Here is a 15669-nt window from a genome sequence, read left to right as displayed (position 1 = left end):
CAACTCTCACTTTAATATACATTTTTTATTCTATTTATTATTTTTTAAAGATTTATTTTTCACTTATTCAAGAGAGAGAGAACAAGCTGGGTGAGGGGCAGAGGGAGGAGACCCACTGAGCAGGGAGCCGCAGCCAGGCTCCATCTCGGGACTTGAGGATCATGACCTGAGCTGAATGCAGACGCTTAACTGACTGAGCCACCCAGGTGCTCCTACATTTTTAATTCTAGCAACTGACTGTTTATCACCCATTAGCATTTGTTCTTTTGTGATTGGCTTACTTAAGTACCATTTTTTTCTACTGGGACTTTTTCATGGGGAGATACTACAGAGAAGTGGCTCCACAGAAGGGTTGTTTTCCTATTGTCTGGTTTTGAAGTCTGACCTCACCACTTTTTACCTAATAAGATACTAAGTCATGATCCTAAGCCTTCATTTCCTCATCTGCAAAATGTGCTCAGAGAAACAACAAATACATATATACAAAGCCCTCAGCAAAGTACCTCTTAGGTTTTGTACTGGTATGTTAAGAACTCTATAATCTCTCCCTTTTGTAATATATGTTGTATCAATTCCTACCTATCAGTTGTCCTACCCTTTTCAGTTTGTCTTTACCTTGGGAGAGGAAACAGAGTTGAGTATGAATAGCTCTTACATGTTAGTTATCCTATCCCTTTCTTTTTTCACTCTCCAAGCATGGGGATTTAGCCTCCGTGCCATTCTTACTGGTTAGTATCTGCTCATCTACATATGCCCCAACAAGGGTATTCTCTACTTATCCTCATGAAAACTCTTTCCCTAAGCACAGGATTCTAGATTCCCATAGATTTCCTTTTTTTGGCAAAGTTTTAGAACTCTGTCTGACCTGTCAGGTATTTTGAGTAACAGGTTTTTCTGTTGCTGACTTTATACTTTCCTGCATTGCACTGAGAAGCACCAGTCCAAGGATACTTTTCCTGCTGGCTCCCAGTCTGTGGATGGATCAGGACTGTTACTTTTTGTTGCCACTTCCCTTTAGCACAGTCTTTAACTAAAATTCACAAGATTGTGATACACTGCCAATAAAAGACAAAACTGCACACATGTGAGGTGCCGGGAGAATAAGTCGCAGACCTAGCGACTGACAAATATTTTTTAGCACCTGAGGCCAAGGGAGTGCACTAGAGCTATGGGGGTACAGCCCCAGAAACAAATGTGGTAGCCATAGCAGCTTCTGACCCAGGGCTTTGTGAGTTAGCAGGAAGCAGACAGCAGCTCTGATAGTCTGAAGAACCAAAGGAGTCCTTCTGTTTAGTGGGAAGATTTAGAACTCTAACAGGGGCTTAACTGCTAGGCTGGGCTCTTTCTAACCATCTGGCCTCCTCCAAACATGCACAAGGTCTACCTTAGCCTAGAGGCAAGGAAACTAGTTTAACCCTTTCCCCAGCCCACAGCTGACCAAGAAAAAGCTCCACTCTACCCTGTGGTCCAAGAACTCCAGGTTTTCTCTAATAACAGAAGCTTCTCCACTGATTCTTATTTTGCTACAGACACTGCTTAAGAGGATCTGGCTACATCCATGCCTCTCTTACAGACATGACTCCACTTCAAAAGGAACTCAACAGCAACACTCCACACAAATTGGCCTTTTAAAATTTCTCAGGATGTGCCAGACATTCTTCCTTGGTCTCTTGTTCCCTCTCCTGGGAATATTCTTCCCTGGCCTGCCTGCCTACTCCCCTGGCTAACTCCTGTTCATCCTTCAGATCGTTTTCTTCTCAGAAACTTTCCCTGATCCAAGGCTGGGTCAGGTACTCATTAAGGTCACATAGCACTGATCACGCCATAATGCCACTGCCGGTTTGCCTTGTCCATTCAACTGTAGACAGTCTTATTTCCCATTGTAGTCCTAGTGCCTGGCACAACACAGGCCCACAAAAAATAACTGTTGGATAAATTAATTTGTATTATTTTCACTTCCTCATTTCTGGATCGCCCTGGGCTCAATAAATCATTGATAAACCATTTCCCCATCTGTCTTGCTGCCCTGTCACTGTTCATAACTGGTCAGTAAACTTTTGTGTTCCTGGGACAAAATGACCCTCTTACTGTTCATACAGTATACCAAACCTGGCATGTGGACAATTAGATGCAGTGACAGCCTGGGTTGCTGTACCCTCTTTATGACATTCTCATGAAAATGAGGTTTTAATGTTATATTCCCAGTTTTCTTATTTCCTGAGTATTCCTAATGTTAAGAGAAAAGCTGGAAGCAGTGATTCTTCCATTTGCTGTTCTGATTCGTCACAGGAAAAGCTTTCGGGGGACAATTTGCTGTAGCATTGGGAAGTGCTGCATTAAGTCGGAATGACTCCAGACCTGGCAGTTTACCAGCCTGGAGTCTCATTCCAAAGTAAACCTTTTCAACTAACAAGATATAATTCTGACCAGAATATTTACACCATTCATTGTATTCAACAGTTATTTTACAGTGTGGACTCTCTGGTGGCGCATAAGGACTGATCTGTGCCTGAAAGCCTTCCCACATTCATTACAGATATAAGCTTCATCCCCAGAGTGGATTCTTTGATGCTGAACAAGGGCTGAGCTCCTTTTGAAGGTTTTGCCACATTCATTACACTGATAAGGTTCCTCTCCACTATGAATTCTCTGGTGTCTGATGAGGTTTGAGCTCAAACTGAAAGCTTTTCCACACTCATTACATTCATAAGGCTTCTCTCCACTATGTATTCTCTGATGGGTTATCAGCTCTGAACTCTGCCTGAAAGCTTTTCCACATTCATTACACTCATAAGGTCTCTCTCCCGTATGAATTCGCTGGTGTCTAATAAGCTTTGAGCTTTGGCTAAAGGTTTTCCCACACTCGTTACACTCATAGGGTTTCTCGCCAGTGTGAATTCTTTGATGTATAATGAGATAGGAGCTTTGACTGAATGCTTTGCCACATTCGTTACATTTACAAGCCTTCTCACCGGTATGAATTTTGCGATGTCTAATGAGGGCTGAGCTCTGATTGAAGGCTTTCCCACATTCACTACATTCATATGCTTTCTCACCACTGTGAATTCTCTGATGAATAATAAGGTATGACCTCAAACTGAAAGCCTTCCCACACTGGTTACATTTATAGGGCTTTTCTCCAGTATGGATTCTCTGATGTTGCGTTAGAGAGGAATGCTGTTTGAAGCTGTGCCCACACACATCACATCTATAAGGTCTCTCTTCTGTAGCAACTTTCTGATAAGTTATAGAGTTTGCACTTAGAATCAAGCCGCTTTGAGGCTCATGATGGTCTCTCTTTCCTAGAGATCTGTGTGTGAAGATTACTTGACTAAAACTGCCCCCCTGGGAAGGGGATCTTCTTAATTTCTCCCCTGTAGCACTTTCTTGTTGACACTCTAAATTGCTTTCGTGTTCACTAACTCCTCCAGACGAAGGTTCCTGGGGAAGTCCTTGTGATTTTTCTCCTGAAATGTCCTTCTTAGTCGCTGATTCACTGTTCTCACAATCTGAAATAACAGCAAAAACAGACTTTTATTTTTCTAGTCACTTTCAATACCCACTCTCCATGTGATAGAAAACAGAGGGTTCCATCCACAAGAGGTCACAGTCCACATGTATCTTTTCCTTAACTGCCCATACTGGCCCCTCCACCTTTCTAATACTATGTAGGCCTACATCTACAGTTGGAAGTTTATTCTTTCCTCCTTCCTCTGAAACTTCAACTGATCAATGTGCTAAAAAAAAAAAAAAAAAAACTGATCAATGTGCTACCATTCTTTTCCTATGGTTTTCAACCTCTTTCTCTGCTGATTCCTGTTCATCAGCATATAAATAAGCCCAAATTTCTCCTTGCCTACACATCTTCCTCATGCAACCTCACTTCCAATCAGAATAAAGCTTTTTGAAAAGTTATCTGTACTCATCTGTCTGCAGTCTGGTTTCTGCCTTACCTGCACACGCCCTCGCTACTCTCATCAAGGTCACCAACTTCATAGCTGCTTAATCCAATACTTTCTGGATCTTAGCTTTTCTGTAGCACCTTCACTGGGGACCAACCTTCCTTCTGGACATTTCTCTTCCACCTATCTTAGCCTGATTTCTTAGATTCAAGACCTATCACTCAAATACAAGGTCTTTCAGATTCTGTTCTGGGCTTTCTCGTACCCTCAATCTTCAAACTCTCCCCCTAGGTTTCAGTCACTACTTATAAGCTATTGTCTCCCCAGGCCCCAATTCTATCCCAATACACTCTACTAATCTTTAGACTCTCATCTCCAATGCTAATTGGGGGATTACTTGTGAATTCTTCACAAGCATCAAAATAGCCCAGACTAAACACATCATCAGATGTATTTTTTCCTTATATTTTCTCATTTACACAAATAGCACCATCATTAACCAAGTTGTTCAAGACTCAAACCTGAGTATTATCCTCAACTCCTTTCCCAAATTCTCCACTTTTAACCATGACCAGCTACTGCAATGTAATTTGAATACTGGTGAACAGAAGGCAGCTTCGATCTTCCTCATCACTCAGAATACATTTTGATTTATTCACTGTGGCCATTTAGATTACAACAGTCTCTAAGGGGACTCTACTCCTGCCTACCTCAGATCTATCCTCCAATCTACAGGTAAGTTCTAAAACACAAGTCCAATCAACTACTCTCTTACCTAAAATCTTTCAAATGTGCTCCACTGTACTGTTAAAACTAATTAGGACGATCTACAAGTTTTTGCAGCCTGGGTCCCATTTTCCTCCCTGGTTGTGTCTTGCCTTCTCTCCCCTATGAATTCTCCATTCAAGTTAAGTTGAATTACCCGAAGTTCCCAGAATGAGTTGTATTCTCTCACCTTCAGGACTTTGTGGCCTTTACTTGTGTGATATTGTAATATAGGAAATATATATTTGGTCTGCATCCTCAGTTCCTGGCACAGAGCTTTTAAAGCCCTTGTAATTTCATAAGTGGTAGAGGTGAGGTGAGGAGTGTCTTTTGTTATTCATAAGCCCCTATCAACCAGTTTATGCTAATGAGGTAACTCCTGAAGGGTAGGGGCTGTCCAGGCCAAGGAACCAACTACCTGATTAGAAGGCTGAACTTTCCACCCCACCTTCTGACCTCCAGGGAGAGGGACTGGAGATTTAACCACCAATGGCCAATGATTTCACCAACCACGTCTATGTAATGAAACTTCTATAAAAACCTTATACAAAGGAGTTAAGAGAACTTCTGGGATGGTGAATACATCCAAGTGCCACAATGTTGAACCTCTAACATCACAGGGACAGAAGCTCCTGTGCTCTCAACCCTTCTGGATCTTGCTCTATGTACCTCTTCACCTGGCTGTTCACTTATGTCCTTTATAAACTGGTAAGAGTAATAAGCAAGGTGTTTCCCTGAGTTCTGTGGGCTATTATAACAAATTATGAAACCCGAGGAGGTAGTCTCACAATGTCAGATTTACAGTCAATTGGACAGAAGTGTGGGTGACCTGGGGGGATTCATTACATGCAATTGCCATCTGAAGTGGGGGGTGGGGAGGGAGGCAGTCTTGTGGGGCCAAAACTTTAACCTGTGGGGTGAGTACTAATTCTGGGTAATTACGCTCATAATTGGTGCTGCTTAATGTGAGGAAAACCCCACAATCCAGTTCAGAAGTGTTGTGAGTAGAAAAAAGCTTTTCCCTTTAGGATGGGACCCAATTCCTCCCTCCTCTGGTTCTCTCCTTACTCATAGTTCAAATCTTAGTTGAGGTGTCTCTGTCAAGAAGTACTCCTTGAATCTCTAACATTGGGTTAGGTGTGTTAGGGGTGTATATGTGCCCCCATAGTACCTAGAGCCCACATTTACTCTGTAACTTACTATACTGCCACTGCCTTTTTGCTTATCTATTACTCCAACTAGATCTAAAAATTCCTTGAAGGTAGAGATCCAGTGCCTCACACAGTACCAGATGTGTGTTAGCACCTTATTAAGTTATACAATCAAGGAATAAGTGAAGAGATGACAGGGAAACTTAAACGCAAAGGGATGACTGCACTTCATGAGGGTTGCTGAATACAAAGCTGCTAAAGTGGGTACCCCTGGTCTACAGTAAGACAGGTGAGGCTCACATACGGCAAGTTTGTAAAATGCAATTAATTCTGTATCCTCAAAACCAGGGGCCTGGTAACAGTTCCCAGATGAGTTTCTACTTTCTTACCACTTTTAGGGGAAAGGCAAGGTTCCCAGGGTTTCAGCTGTGTCTTTAAAGGCTGGAGTTGGATGTTTGTTAACTCTTGGGATGTTCCAAGACATGTCAAATCCTTCCATGGCACTGCTGGTCCCTGAAATCAGTAAAATATGGTTAGCTTTGTGAGAAACTTCCTAGGGAAAATGCTTAGTCAAAATTGCAAAGAGGTCAATGAAGACATCTCCCGGGGATGAGTAATAGGGAAAAAAGAATTACTTAAGGATACAGATAGGTAGGGCCATAGTAGTCACTTCAGGGTATGATTCAGTATAATTTTTCATTCCACTGCTATGGGAGTGCCACATGCTCTAGTCTGTAAATTTCTCTTCCCACAACATTTCACATCTCCCTGTTCCCACCTGCTGCTGCCCTGGATCATCAAATTCCCTCTCCAAATCCTCCAACAGGGTCACAGCTTCCTCGCCACTTTTTGGACTATGTTGCTGAACCCAGATCTGTAGTTCCTCAGGCAAGATGCTCAGAAACTGCTCCAGCACCAGCAGTTCTAGGATCTGCTCCTTTGTGTGTAACTCTGGCATGAGCCACTGATAGCAAAGCTCCTGGAGTCGGCCCAGAGCTTCCCGGGGTCCAGGTGTCTCCTGGTAGCAAAACTTTCTGAATTGCTGGCGAAACAATTCTTGGCAGGATCTGATACTCCCGCTCTGCTTAAATTTCTGACCCCAGGAAAGGCTTTCTTCTACTTTCACTAGTATTAGTTCTTGATCTTGAGAATTTTGAGGGACCAAGGTTGAAACCGCTCTGGATTCCACAGCCATCCTGGCCTAAACAGCTTAGCAAAAAGCTCACTAAAACTGGCTATTATACTTCAGAGTTTCTTGGAGTAATCTCTTCTTTCCTGAAATATATAAAAACAGTTAACTTATACAAGTGAAAAAAAATATCTAAGAACTTATAATAAAGGTCAGTCATCCCTGTAATATGTTGAAAGGGAACAAGTCTGAGGCTGTAACTAAATAATAAAGTGACAAACTAAAGATCACTCATCCCATGTATCACCCATTTAGAATTTCTGCCACTAATACTATAAGAAATTTTAAAAGCAAAAGAATGCAATATTAACATGAATCAGATGAGAAATTTCCTTTTCAATTCTTTCAATTTTGATGGTATCAAGGAGAAAAAAAAAATCTGTCTTTAACTTGTCTGTAAAACTTGAACTCTTTTTAACAACTATAAGGCTCAGACTTCCAAGAATAACAATACGTAGCTAGGATTTAATAATGCTGGCTTTTTTTTAAAAAAAAAAGATTTTATTTATTTATTGACGAGAGACAGAGGGAGGCAGAGACACAGGAAGAGGGAGAAGCAGGCTCACGACCTGAACCAAAAGCAGAGGCTCAACCACTGAACCACCCAGGGGCCCAATAATGCTGGGCTTTTAAAATTTTATTTTTTAGTTACCTTCTATCTACGGCAAATAATGTTTACATTTGCAGGGGGAGTAAGATTTCATATTAAACATGAGTTGATTCAGATTAAAAAAAAAAACTTTTAAAAAATAACTGCCATTTGATCGATTTTAGTTTTCAGCGCATTTCTTCAACAAACACGGAGGCACTCACCATGGGCTCTGTTGTGAGCCAGGCATTAAGAACACAAAGGTTTCTGCTCCTGAGTAAATGAATCTACAGAGGAATTAACCAAGAACTGTTTGTTAAATGCTCACTGTGTGCTCAAAAACTTGTCTTTGATCACAGAGACACAAAAGCAGCAAAAAAGTCAATCTCCGTTCTCCAGCTCAAAATATTGGGTGGTGGGGGGGAAGTAAACATTTTTTAGACTGAAATGTGGCAACAAATAATTATGTATTGGATTTTTGTGATCGAGACCACACATGACCTGATGCTAGGATGGGTGAATATCGACAGGAGGGTATTATGGCCCATGAAACGGCAGGACAGAGCAATAGAATTTGGTCCTAACACTACAGTAACTTGAGGGGTTTAGAAGATTTGGGGTACTACTTAGGTTTACTAAGCCAGCCCGGCCGCATCGGCCTATTTTTACAGCCCAGTTAAACAAGAGCATCCGTGAAGTCGCGGAGCAGGCGAGGGACTGCCCTTCCCGCTGGACGGCAAGCGCTCGAGCTGGCCTCCTCTGGGTCCCCTGGGCGCTCGGAAACCCGGGATGGGCAGGCCCGGCGAGCAGGGCGCCTTCACCCCGCGCCCGCGCCCGCCGCCCGGCCGCGCGTCCTCCCCACCCTCCCTCCGCTCGGGGCCCGCGTCCCTCACCGCGAAGCCCAGGGGCGGCCGGCGAGCGAGCCGCCGACTCGGAGCGCCGAGCCACAAAGACCGGAAGTGCACGCCCGCGGCCTTCCGCTCGCGCGGCCTCCGGAACCTCCGTGCGCCCCGCCCCCGGCTCACGGGCAGCCAATCAGCGCCGCGGTCCCTTCGTTCCCACCGCCTTCCCTCCCAGGCAGCGCGCAGCCCCGCGGAGCGTGCGGGCCCCCGGAGCCGTGTCCTTGTGAGAGGTCGCCCCGCCCCGGAGGGCCGCGCTCCCAGGTCGGCTGCCTCCTACCCTGGCCTTCGCCGCCGCCGCCCGCCGCCCGCCGCCCGCCGCCCGCACACCTGCGCTGTTAGCTCACCTGCAGTCTAACAGAAAAGTATTAAGATTTTCCTGTGATTTTAGTGCTTTTCCAGTAGCTCCGACGAAAATAAACGCGTGGGTGAACGGACTGAACGGAAAATAGCCGCCACTTGTGCTGCTCTTCCGAATGCATATGCCCTTCCAGCCCTGCGACAGCCCAGCCCCGCGCGGCAGGGTGTCCGATCGGGCCCTGGCCAGCCGTGCACACCGCCCAAAGCCCAGCAGCGACTGCAGCAGGCGGCAAGGCCCCGTCGTTCCGGGCGACTCTAACGCGGGGTAGTCCCACTTCCCGCTGGAAACCCAGCTGGCATGAAGACTTAGTGATTTTTTCTTTGGCCGTTTAGTAGGTGAAAAATGATGCTTTCATGCGGCTTTAACCTGCATTTCATTTAGATTAGGGACCTTGAGGGTAAGCTATTTCCTTTCGTGTTTATTGACCATTTCTGGTTTTTCAAGGAAATGGCTTTTCCCGTTTTTTAAAAAAAATTGAGGTGTTACTATTTTTATTTTTATATTTGCGATGGGTTTTCTTACTTGCAAGGTTGTCAACTCATTTGTTACAAATACATATTTTTTGTTCTATTTTATTTGTTTTTAAATATTTTTTTTATTTTTATTTTTTTATTTTTATTATTATTTTTTTAAATTTTTATTTATTTATGATAGTCACACAGAGAGAGAGAGGCAGAGGGAGAAGCAGGTTCCATGCACCAGGAGCCTGATGTGGGATCCAAAGGCAGGCGCCAAACCGTTGCGCCACCCAGGGATCCCTTTTTTTTTTTTAATTATTATTCAGGGCAGCCCCGGTGGCGCCGCGGTTTAGCGCCGCCTGCAGCCCGGGGCGCGATCCTGGAGACCCTGGATGGAGTCCGACGTCGGGCTCCCTGCATGGAGCCTGCTTCTCCCTCTGCCTGTGTCTCTGCCTCTCATTCTCTCTCTGTGTCTCTATGAATAAATAAATAAATAAAATCTTTAAAAAAAATTATTATTCATGAGAGACACAGAGCTGCAGAGACAAAGGCAGAGGGAGAAGCAGGCTCCCTGCGGGAGCCCGATGCCAACTCCATCTCAGGACCCTGGGATGCGGGATGCGGGATGCGGCCCTGGGGGGAAGGCAGACACTCAACCACTAAGCTCCCCAGGCGTCCCATAAATACATTTATCTTTAAGATTTTATTTATTTACATGACAGAGCACAAGTAGGGGGAGCAGCAGAGGGAGAGGGAGACTCAGATACCCCCCTCCCAACGGGGCTAAGCAGGGAGTCCAATTTGGGCTGAATCCCAGACCCTGGGATTAGGACCTGAGCAGAAGGCAGACAGCAGACCCTTAAGGACTGAGCAACCCAGGCACTCAATAAATATTTTCTTTTTAATTATTTTTGAAATGTTAGTATAAGGTAATGTGTACATGGAAACATTATCCTTTGTAAGCTAAGACCATTAAGAAACATGTATTTAGGGGAAAAATAATTAGGTCTCAGAGTGATTAAATCTTTAGTTAACTAATTAATCTTTAGTGATTAATCTTTTTGAACCAACGGGTAATTTTACAAATCAAGAGAACAAGTAATATTACTGTATGTTTCAGTTATCCGTTGTGGCATAAATAAAATAGCAGGTGTTTTATCGTTCACAATTTTGTGGTCAATAATTCAGGCAGGGCTTAGCAGAGATGGCTAGCTCATGCTCTCTGAGGTGTCCACTAGCATGGCTTAACTAGGACTGGAAGGTCCAAGAAAGCTTCACTCATGTTGCTGTGGTCTTGAAGCTGCCTTTTTGCGGGAGTTACTTGATTCTCCTCTGTAGAGCCTCTCTCCGTGTAGTCTCATCATTCATGAGTTTAGCCTAAGTTTCTTATACCGTGCAGGGCTTCCAATACAGTGAAGGAGAAAGGGAATAGGCTAGTTCTCTTAAGGCCTAGGTTTGGAATTGGCCTTACATTACTTTCATTGTATGCCGTTGGCAGAAGGACTAGACTCATGGGCAGGGGAAATAGACTCCACCTTTTAATAGGAAGAGCAGCTTGAATATGGAAGGAAATTTAGGCAGTTATCCTTATATCCAATTGACCTCAATTTCTTATATGGAGGAGTCTACTACTTCGGTGTGGAACTATTCAAGGAGAGGAGGAATGCTTTCTTTCTTTAAAGATTTTATTTGTTTATGAGATACACACAGAGAGGCAGAGACACAGGCAGAGGGAGAAGCAGGCTCCCTGATGCTGGACTCGATCCCAGGATCCCGAAATCACGTCCCAAGCCAAAGGCAGAGGCTTAACCACTGAGCCACCCAGGCATCCCAAGAAGGAATGCATTCAATTGCAGTAATAGCAAACCTTACTAAATGTCCATACTGTTTAAGCCCTTTTATTATCCCAGATAGCTCTGTGTGTGGAGATAAGGCCATCCCTACGGTTGGTTGTTAACCAACCAAATACATCAAATATGGCTTGACGATATTGCCAAGGACGAAGGTCCTTTCCCTCTTTTTGCTCTGCCATTTTTAAGTGTTTTGGCCTGTTTTCTAATCGGGCTTCCCTTATGGTCCTAAAATGACTTAGTTTAAGATTACAGATGATATCCATAAGCAGAAAAAGGAAACACCATTATGTTCTGCCCCTTTTCAAGACTAAGGAAAAGCTTTCCCCTCAGCAGATTTCCTCACGTGTCTTATTAATTAAAATTACCTTAACTGTCTATGCCCTTCACCAACATGGGTGGTGAGGTACGCATGATGGACTCAGGGCAATTGAGGTTCATATCTCAGGTGTGAGGAGGGGCCAGCGTCTCCTGAAAGACAATCTGGGGAAGGTAAACAAAATTAGGATTATATTAAGTATCCTCCAAAATTATATTAAAAAGGCAGAAATGTTAAGGGCAGTGTAGGAGTGCTGACAACACTGATTCCATCTTTGGCCCTCCATCTTATTCATGCCTTCGCAATGATCTCCCCTTGAGGCTACATGTTTCAGGTCCTGTGGAGGTTAATGCATGCCCTGACCTGAATGCAGGAAGGCTTGTTCTACTCTTCCCTAAAATGACACACAGAAGGCACCACTTTAGATAACTAGTAGAGATGACTGGTGCACAGAAGGTTCTACTTTAGATAACGAGTAGAGATAGAACTAGTGCACAGGTAGCACCACTTGAGATAAACCACGGTATGACCTCACCACCATGCTGCTTGCTCTATAGAAGCTGGGGATTAAGGTCTGTATTTACTGGAGAATAGCTGCATTGTGCTCCAGATCATCTGTCTGCCCAATTCTCCCCGTAAGTTGCCCTGAGTTAGACTGTGTAAAGAGTACGGGGTAGTTTGTATTGTTTTTCTGGTCTCAGAGTGCCTTCTTGGGGTGCCTGGGTGGCTCAATTGGTTAAACAACCAACTCTTGGTTTCGGCTCAGGTCATGATATCAAGGTCCTGAGATAGAGCCCTGCAGTGGGCTCCGTGCTCAGAGGAGTGTACCTGAGATTCTCTCTATCCACCCCTCACGCCTGTGCTTGCACACATACTCTCTCTTGCTGTCTCTCAAATAAATACATAAATTAAGAAAAAAATTCTCGAATTACCTTCTCAGTTTGGAGGATACTTTACTGACCCACCTCTGCCTTCTAACAGGGAGAAAAAGGGGATAGGCAGATGAATGTTGAGTGTGTAATAGTAATCTCTACTTCACAGAGATAACCTGATTTACCTATGTAGGTAAGAAAGTGAGGCACTAGAAAAACAGTTCCTGTCATTCTTTATAAGATAGTGTGTATATTTAAAATATAAACCAAGTACTTTGTTGCAAGAGATGTAGATTGGAGATTTATGGCTAGGACTTGGTTAACACTTCTGGTGGGATAGTAACTCATTACTTTTAAGAGCCTTAGCCAACATTTTCCACTTATGTGATGTCTTAATCTGTTTAGGCTACTGTAACAAAAATACCATAAAGTCAGTGGCTTATAAACAACAGAAATTTATTTCTCACAGTTCTGCAGGCTGGAAAGTCCATGATCAAGGTGTCTAGATTCAGCATCTGGTGAGGACCCACTTCATGAGGTTCATAAACTTGTGATTGGTGAGTAGGGCTATTTATTCAGTAAAGTTTAACTGTTTGAATCACTATCACCTTCAACAATGCTCTGCTTCAATTTTATCAAGTGGGATATATTTGCTTAAAGTCTCTTAACCATAAACCAGTGTCCAAAAGGTAGAGGAAAATGGCTTCTGACACTTTAGGGAAATGGATCATTCCCTTATTCCAGACATATTATTGAACGTTAGCGTATGTGAAACACTGGTAAGAAAAATGAGGGATTCGAATGAAATAAAACCTAGGCTTTCTCACTTCACTTACCACTATAAATCCTAGAGTATAAACCCCACAAGGGGTTTTGCTTTTCCACATTGTCTCTCCAGTATGGCCTAGCACACAAACATACAAGAGAGAGCGCCGGACTTAGCTCAAGGAATTAGCCAAGGAGCCACTGAGGTGGCTCTAATGCCTTAGCAGCCTAGGCAAGCAAACCAAAACCTAAGCTAGTGTGGATGCCGTCAAAAATCTCAAAATTAAGAACTAGAAACTTAAGAACAGTTAATCAGAAACAGCCAACTAGGCCTTCTCAAATAAGGCAACAAGTTAGAGCTAATCAAAGAATTTCTTTGATTTGTTTTTCCTTCTGTCAGCTATAAGGCCTTTCTCTTAGCTCCTGCTGGTGAGGTGCCCCTAGCCATTTTCAGCTTAGTGCTGCCTGATTCACATTGATGTTTGCTCAAAAAAAAAACCCTTCAAAACAGGGTCCCTGGGTTGCTCAGTGGGTTAAGCGTCCAACTCTTGGTTTCTATTCAGGTCATGATCTCATGGGTTGTGGGATCAAACCCCGCATTGGGTTCTGTTCTCAGTGGGGAGTCTGCTTGGAGATTTTCTTTCTCCTGCGCTCCTGTCCCTAACTTGTGACTGTGCTCTCTCTCAAATCTTTAAAAAAAAAAAAATTGGATGTGAGGGTGATGTGGCTGTGACATCTGTCTTCCCATTGACGGACAGGGTTGATTTGGCTGATCTGGCTGGCTAGGCGGATGTCCCTTTTCTCTCTCACCAGTTCATGTGTGTTCCTCCCAAAGCTGTGTGCACTTGGTCTAAGAGGATGACCTTCCCTGATAGAGGAGGACAGTTCTTCAGTCAAGGGTATAGAAAGAAGCAGGTGTGCTCCCCTGCTAGGACCTCCAAACAAGTTCTCAAGGTCCATTTGTAGGAGAATAAAGGGCAGTCAGGCTTCCAAGACTCCAGACACATCCAAATGAGGTGTTGCATGCGGCAATCTGCCTTTCTTTAAAACAAAAACACTTCAAAATTTTCATGTCCCTCAGTTTACCTTTCAGTACAACTAAAACTAGTGATAGTAGGTATGTATTTGAAGTGTTCAAAGATGGCAAGTGTCCAGAAAGGAAGATTTTGAATAAGAGACCATTTCAACCCAGGATTTATTTTAATCGGATAGAGTAAGAGGAGAGACATGGCAATAACTGCCTTTGAAGAAAGAGTTTATTACAATTCCCTGGAGGATGGGAGGCACTGCTTGCCATACCGGGACGATAACCCCAGTAACATGGGGTTACTCACAGGGAGAAGATGGAGAGAGAACGGGAACTAAACTTTTCTTTATAGTGCTGGGAAGTAGCTGGGTGGGGATGTTTCCTATGGTGTAGAAAGCAAAACGCACAGTTGAGGCTTGTGGCTGGAGGGTTTGTAATAGGTTTCCCGAATGCCTGATCCTGAATAGTACACATATGCAACAAGAACATCTAACAAAAAAAACACCTTGGACCATTAGCATGACACTGTGACTCCAAGATGCCAAATCATCAGCTATAGATATCCAAAATAGTTACTACACTAGTATATTCTATTACTGATACCATGATGTCACCAGTTTAGCTTTGTATTTTTTTAGAGACAGATAATACACGTATTAACAGAACGAGACAGTGCTTGTTTATAGTACTCCAAACAGTAAACAAAGGCCTTATTTACCCAGTTGTTTCTCTTTGCATCAGTGTCAAAGTCCTTGCGGTTGCTCATGAGGTGCATTCATGCATTTATCATTGCCCAGAAGGAGTTAGAGCTACAGGTGGACTCTTCCTGTTCCAGTGTTTTCTCCCTTCCTTTTCAGGTTAACCACAATGACCAGTCTCATCCTAGCTCTTAATCTTATCAGCCACTTCAGAAAGACCTTCCCTGAGGATTCTGTTCTGGTTGGGGGTGATTCAATAAAGATAAATTCTAACATTAGAGGGGGAAAAGGTGATGCCTTTCTAAATGCATGGACTATGATGAGTAATAAAATCAACAAATCGGCTAAAAGCTGAGTGAAAACATTTTCTGTTGGTTTTTGTGGATAGGAAACTAGAATCTGGAGAGAAAGCTTTTCTTAAAAAAAAAAAAAAAAAAAGCTATAGAAGAGCATCTGAGTGGCTCAGCAGTTGAGCATCTACCTTTGGCTCAGGTCATGATCCTGGGGTTCTAGGATCTAGTCCCGCATCAGGCTCCCCCACAGGGAGCCTGCTTTTCCCTCTGCCTATGTCTCTGCCTTTCTCTGTGTGTGTGTCTCATGAATAAATAAAATCTTAAAAAAGCCATAGGACTTGGATACTAAAAGACAGTCACTTCATTTCATTATGACTATTATTTGTGGTTAAGTGGACATGTTTAAAAATCTAATCTGCTTAAAAATTTACCTTGAGCTTGTAGTATTTGCCTAAATTCTTTTGTTGTGGCAATCATTTAGAAGAAAATCTAGGTTTTACTTAAAATTTTCTACAGAATGATGAATTTGTT

The 15669-nt window shown here is 43.3% G+C and overlaps 1 protein-coding gene across 1 annotated transcript; it reads right to left on the bottom strand.

Annotated features, from left to right (window-relative positions):
- Nucleotides 1-2434: 2434 nt before the first annotated feature.
- On the bottom strand, nucleotides 2435-8556 carry ZNF397 (zinc finger protein 397). Its single transcript, XM_041742530.1, has 4 exons — nucleotides 8490-8556; nucleotides 6597-7093; nucleotides 6208-6331; nucleotides 2435-3509 (listed from the first exon to the last, which is right to left on the bottom strand). Exons 2-4 carry the CDS (start codon nucleotides 7011-7013, stop codon nucleotides 2461-2463), a joined length of 1590 nt encoding a protein of 529 aa, XP_041598464.1. The 5' UTR covers nucleotides 7014-7093; nucleotides 8490-8556; the 3' UTR covers nucleotides 2435-2460.
- Between the last annotated feature and the right edge of the window lie 7113 nt (nucleotides 8557-15669).

This window comes from Vulpes lagopus, chromosome 1, assembly GCF_018345385.1.
Source record: "Vulpes lagopus strain Blue_001 chromosome 1, ASM1834538v1, whole genome shotgun sequence".
Classification (NCBI taxonomy): domain Eukaryota; kingdom Metazoa; phylum Chordata; class Mammalia; order Carnivora; family Canidae; genus Vulpes; species Vulpes lagopus.
This window is presented reverse-complemented; position numbering and strand designations above follow the sequence as displayed.

Excerpts from the sequence above, each read along its gene's own strand:
- ZNF397 (XM_041742530.1), bottom strand. The coding sequence starts at position 7,013 with ATGGCTGTGGAATCCAGAGCGGTTTCAACCTTGGTCCCTCAAAATTCT. Across the intron at positions 6,332-6,596 it reads ATGATCCAGGGCAGCAGCAG|GGACCAGCAGTGCCATGGAA; the intron begins GTGGGAACAGGG and ends TACTGATTTCAG. Across the intron at positions 3,510-6,207 it reads TTGCCTTTCCCCTAAAAGTG|ATTGTGAGAACAGTGAATCA; the intron begins GTAAGAAAGTAG and ends CTGTTATTTCAG.